Source organism: Arachis ipaensis, chromosome B10 (assembly GCF_000816755.2).
Source record: "Arachis ipaensis cultivar K30076 chromosome B10, Araip1.1, whole genome shotgun sequence".
In the NCBI taxonomy this organism is placed as follows: domain Eukaryota; kingdom Viridiplantae; phylum Streptophyta; class Magnoliopsida; order Fabales; family Fabaceae; genus Arachis; species Arachis ipaensis.
In genome coordinates this window covers 13,539,152-13,539,669 of record NC_029794.2, presented here as the reverse complement: position 1 = coordinate 13,539,669, position 518 = coordinate 13,539,152, and the positions used below count along the sequence as shown (strand labels likewise).

Below are 518 nucleotides of genomic sequence, written 5' to 3'. Positions count from 1 at the left end.
AATAATAATAATAATAATAATAATAATAATAATAATAATAATAATAATAATAATAATAAGTATGAAAGTTAATTTTAAAAATCTAAATAAAAATAAAATATCAATAGCAAATTCACGGCAATAAAATAGACACATAAATTATAAATTATTGCTAACAATAAAATGGTCTTAACTGTAAAACATGTGAGGACATAAGAAGTTCAGGTTCTCCTCCCCAAACGTGAGGCTTTCGCATTTGTCCTGTGTAGGTGTCAAAGTCATCCTCAAGAAACCTATGTATATGCATTATTATAAATTAAATTAAACACTGTATACTTAATTCCAACTCAAGATCAACTATAAATAGGGGTGGTAATCAGGTGGGTAGAGACGAATTTTTGTCTCATCGAATTTCATTTTGCTCTATAACAGTATATATAAAACCCGTTTTGCCTCTACTCGCAAATAATAAAAATCTATATCTTAATATATTTTCGTTTCTACCTGTTTTTATTAATTATTAAAATTCGATAAATAAA

General features: G+C 25.1%; 1 protein-coding gene across 1 annotated transcript in view; it reads right to left on the bottom strand.

Annotated features, from left to right (window-relative positions):
- LOC107623175 (OTU domain-containing protein At3g57810-like) overlaps nt 1-518 on the bottom strand; it is an 11,777-nt gene that overhangs the window by 809 nt on the left and 10,450 nt on the right. Inside the window, exon 4 of the mRNA XM_016325343.2 lies at nt 174-272. Within this exon, the coding sequence (XP_016180829.1) occupies nt 174-272 (99 nt within the window). The remainder of the gene's footprint in view (nt 1-173; nt 273-518) is intronic.